The sequence below is a fragment of the Camellia sinensis genome, chromosome 4, assembly GCF_055761805.1.
Source record: "Camellia sinensis isolate YWXY chromosome 4, ASM5576180v1, whole genome shotgun sequence".
Lineage (NCBI taxonomy): Eukaryota > Viridiplantae > Streptophyta > Magnoliopsida > Ericales > Theaceae > Camellia > Camellia sinensis.
The window spans coordinates 193,009,566-193,014,878 of NC_138964.1; the positions used below are offsets into that span (position 1 = coordinate 193,009,566).

The 5,313-nt window shown below is 33.7% G+C and overlaps 1 protein-coding gene across 1 annotated transcript; it reads right to left on the bottom strand.

Annotated features, from left to right (window-relative positions):
• Positions 1 to 1,904: 1,904 nt before the first annotated feature.
• On the bottom strand, positions 1,905 to 4,880 carry LOC114280043 (pentatricopeptide repeat-containing protein At4g37170). Its single transcript, XM_028222352.2, has one exon. The coding sequence runs from the start codon at positions 4,739 to 4,741 to the stop codon at positions 2,552 to 2,554; it is 2,190 nt and encodes a 729-aa protein (XP_028078153.1). The 5' UTR covers positions 4,742 to 4,880; the 3' UTR covers positions 1,905 to 2,551.
• Positions 4,881 to 5,313: the final 433 nt, after the last annotated feature.

Consider the following 5,313-nt stretch of genomic DNA (forward strand, 5'->3'; position numbering starts at 1 on the left):
GAAAATAATTATCATTTAAGGGTAAAAAATAAGGCCAAGTTTGGCATATGCCCAAAAAACCAAAAAGTTATTCAAAAAGTTAAAAAGTTATCACTATTCACCAAAAGTCAAAAAGTACGGCTGCACAACTCCCAATCCTAATTTTCCCCTACACACTAATTTATACAAATTTTTAATACACATTTTTTCATAAAAAGTCAAAAAGTTAACCCAAACAACCATATTTTTTTCCTCAACTTTTTAGTCTAAAAAGTCAAAAAATGCACTTATTTAGGTCATCCCAAACAACCCCATATCATTTTAACTTTTGGGCAGGTTATATACATACGTATGGCTGTTTCAATTTAATTTGTAAAAAAATATTTCTAACCACTGAAAAGATAAAAATTATATAAAAATAATAATTATTTTTTATTTTTTATTCATTAACCAAATTATTTTTTATTTTTTATTTTTTTTTCTAAAAATCAAACCATACATAGCCTAAAAATCTTTTAATAAGTCATTTCTTATGTTGGTAACTTATTTGATTAATTATTTGTTAATTTTGCGACATTTTTACCATCTGAAACCTGTTTGGTAACCATTTCGTTTTCAATTTTCAATTTATATTTACAAAAATTTTAAAAACTGTCATAAAAACTTGTTTGATAATTTTTTTGGTTTATAAATGGTTGTCTCAGTTTGTAAATTTAAGGAAAAAACGTAAATTCAAAAAATGAGTTTACGTTGGTTTTTAAAGAGAAATTTAAAAAATTTACTAACAAAAATTTTTTTCAATTAAATTTTTTTTTTCAAATAATTTTTTTTCCAACTAATACTAACCGATGGGGCAATTGGTAATGCTACTTTAAATCTTAGGGAAGGGATTGTAATTTTCAAAATGTGAGGAGTGTCAATATAATTTACCCAGTGAGGGCAAAATTAGTATTTCAAAAAAATTAAATTGCTGAGGGGGGAATCTGTAATGAAGCTTTAAACTTCAGAGAAGAAGATGTAATTTTCAAAACGTGAGGAGAAACTGCAATAAACATAAATCTCAAGGGGTGTCCGCGTAATTTACCCTTTATTTTTTTAGGTTCTAAACATGTTTTTTGGGTCTTTTCTCAATGTAAGTTGTACAAAATGGGCCACACTTTTTTAACCCCAAAATATATATGACAATGATAATCCTCACCAATAATCAGACTATCCAACTCTACATTTAAAGTTAGGTATTTGGAAAAAATATATATATAATATTTTGGTGTTATTTTATTTTATTTTTAAATTCAAATAATTAGATTATATACTGTGTTCACGTGTTTTGTGATAATATATATATAGCAAGAGCATTGCAAAAAAGAGTATGTTAGGAAATTCGTATCCCCCTTTTTGCTATCTTACTGTGATTTTATAGATAAATTATCCTTGCTTTGAAGATCATAGTTAACTTTATTTTCGTATAGTTCTTTTGTTCTATAATCTCCATATATAGAAAACTCAATTAACTTATAAGTTAGTGATGTAAAGTTTGTTGGAACTGTTTAACTTTAGTCTTTGTTTCTGTACTATTCTTTTGTTCTATAAACTCCACACGTTGAAGACTCTTGTTATTGCGAGGGTTAGACCTATGCAGTGTCTCAAACAAGTCAAATGTATATAGTTTTACAACAATGCTAGAGATTCACATTTTACACCCACAAATGCATTCATAATGATGTGAAAAGGGTAATGAGTCTCATATCATTGAGTATCTAATCAATCAAAAACTGACACTTGTCAGATCACATGTTACATTGCAGAAAATTTATGTGAGTACATTTTCCATAATTTTATCTTCATTCCCAATTTACAACAAAGAAATGTTACATTGCACTAAGGACCACACTTCAAAGAAAAATGGACTAAACATTATACACAGATTTGCAGCTGTTAAATATTGCGTCCCATAGATTTAGCATGAAGAAGAGATTCATAATTTACATAGCCAATGCAATTGCTGTTCTAGTTTCCTTCTCCTCAAAGTAAGATTAAGACAAATTGAAAAGAACATTCAAATGAACAAGCGGATTAAAAATACATTCACTGAGACAATTTCATTAAATTCTGCAAAGAAATCCACCGCAAAGTTTAGAAGAAAACATAGAAAGTTTCAGCTCCAACTTTAAATTTGATCACTAATCATTGATATTCAACCTTCATCAAGGATACAAGACATGATCGTGTGCAATGACAATCTTAAAAGTATCAATGAGCTTGTAGTAGATTTCTGTATTTGGTAATTTCCAAGATCTTAATCTTTACAGCTTCTCAACTCCATATATACTGTTAATTTCCTCTTTCCCTGGACAGATGGAAATTGTATAAAAAACTTCGATATGTAAACAAGCCATTATTCTTTGTCTTTAAACTCAGTCAGATTCAATCAAAATTCCTGGCTGACATTGAAGAGATGACAGAAAGCTCTCCATTTCAGATGACGAATTTTCAAGAAAACAGCTGTATTATGGAAACAAATCCTGCTTTCCCTTTCCAAAACCATAATTTTTAAAGCAACCCCTGGCATGAATCACCAATAATCTTTACATGAACAGGTCCCATCTTCAAAACAATGGAACCGATTTGAATCCCTTACAATTATTTTCCTCTCAACAATCTTCGATGTAAATTTAATAGCTGTATGGCAATCAACACAAGTTCTTAAATTCTTAAAAACCTTTATAGTTGTTCCTGGAGGAGTAGCAATAATTCCAAATGCAACTGCAAGCTTCTCACTGTGATAAGAGAGGTTTTGCTCCTTTTGCTCCTCTTCCACATCATGTAGCACATAATCTGTGTGAGGAATATACCCTTCTCCCTTCATCTTCTTTGAAATCTCCCCCAAAAAATCATGTATTTCCCTAGATTTTGGGTGGGTCGAATCTCCCACTAAGAACACATGGACCTTCCTTTTGATTTCAATCCAACTTAAACCGGGTTTTTTAACTACTCCTCTGTCATCCATAATTTTTCTGATCTTTGCCACTTCGCCCCACTTGCCGGCTGTGGCATAGATGTTGGCTAAGGTAACATAGGTAACTGCATTCTCGGGCTCTATTACAAATAATTCTTCTGCGGCTCGTTTAGCCAGTTCAACATTTGAATGAATTCTACAACCACCAAGTAAAGAAGCCCACAAAAACTTATCAGGCTTCATGGGCATTTGATTAATCAAATCTTCAGCTTCTTTAAATCTGCCAGATCGACTCAAAAGATCAATCACACAAGCATAATGATCAGCTGTATGTGTCAACCCATGTTTCCGTTTTATTGAGTGAAAATATTCAAGCCCTTTATCAACTAAACCAGCATGAGTGCAAGCTGAAAGGACCCCAACAAATGTAACATGATCAGGCTGAGTACCCGATTTGAGTAGCAACTCAAATAACTGAAGAGCCTCGTGGGGCTGACCATTTTGAGCATACCCATTGATCATAGAAGTCCATGAAACTAAATCTGGCCGATGCATCCCTTTGAAGACCTTTCTTGCATTGTCAATGTCCCCACACTTTGCATACATGTGAACAAGTGCACTTGCTGCAAATGAAATCAGATCAAACCCAACTCGCATCATGTACCCATGAACTTGCTTGCCAATGTCCTCTGCAGTTTGATCTGCACATTCATTTAAAACCCCAGCAAATGTGAACTCGTTAGGTCTGATCCCTGACCTCAACAAGTCCGAGAACAATGAAAGTCCCTCCTCCCTCTTTCCATCCTCAAAGTACCTGTCGATCATTGCTGTCCAAGAAACAATGTCTCTGTCCAATGTCTTATCAAATATGTGCCGTGCTTCTTCTAAACTCCCACATTTCCCATACATATCCGAAAGGGCACTCCACACAACCGCATCAGAATCCAACCCAATTCGCAAAATGTGACCATGAATCTCCTTCCCGAGGTGCAAGGTCTGAATGGCAGCAGAAGCAGTAAGAGCACTAGAAACAGTAAACTTATTGCAGTTCAAATTCTCATGTCTCTGCATTACTCTGTACAACTCTAGAGCATCCTTAGGCTGGTCATGCCGAACATACCCAGAAATCATGGCAGTCCAAGAAAAATGATCTCTTTGAGGCATTGAATCAAACAAGTGTCGAGCCTCTTTAACTTGTCCCACTTTCGCATACCCAGATATCATAATGTTCCAAGAACACAAGTCTCTTTCAGATATTTCATCAAACACATTCCGAGCACCCACAAGGCTCCCACATTTGCAATACATATCAAGAATGCGATTGAAAATGAAAATCCCAGGTACAAAACTAGAGAGTTTAATGTGATTGTGAACCCTTTTGCCCTCCTCGAGAGCTCGCTGGTGGAGGCAGAGTTGTATGAGAGTCGAGTACATTGCAGCATTTGGATGATCAACAAGGTCTAGAACCTGAATTGCTTCACCCAAACGCTTTTGTTCGCAAAGAATTTCAATAGCTTCATTGAATTTCTTGTCTTTGCACAAGCGGTTTACGAGAGCGCCATTGCTGTTTGAATTGAAGAAAGTTTTTGGAATCGGAGGTTTCTGGTTCGATTGGAGTCGTGGAGAAGAGGAGGAACTGATTGTCCTCTTGGGTTGTGATAAGGAGAAACGATCCGACATGAGTTTGAGAAATTTCTGGAGATGAAATTGTGTCGCTCTCATGATTTCACAATGTAGAAGATGAAAGTGAAACAGAGTATCTACGGTGATCTTGGAGGGAAACAATGAAAGGTAGAGAATGAGCATAATCGTGTGTAGGGTGGCATGGATCGATTGTCAAATTTCAGCCCGCCGTTTGCTTCTGCCCGTTTGCTCTCCCTCTCTCTCTCTCTCTCTCTCTCTCAGTTGCTTCCAAAGCTTCAACACAGATTTTATCCGGATACATTTCAACACAGAGGTATCAATCCAAAATTAAGTGATAGAGTTTTTGTTATTTACAAATTTTACCCAAATACATTTCATAATATAATTTGGGGCCCGAATTTGTCTTGATTGTCTTTTGAAGTTAAAAGAGCCCATTTTTGAACTATTATTCAGCTTGTTTAATTTAGATTTTCAGGATTTATTTTTCATAAAATTATTTTTTTTAGTTTTTTCATATTTTTACTAAATTTTTTTAATATTCTAAGAAATTTTAAAAAAATTTAGATATACTTAACATAAATACATTTAAAAAGTATAATATTTGTGAAAAAAAATTTAGAAAGTTCACTAAATACCAAAAATATAAAAAAAAAATCAGAATTCAGTACATTTTTCGTATTCTTGTGTATTTATTATTTTTGTACAAATATTTTACTTTTTATATACATCTATGG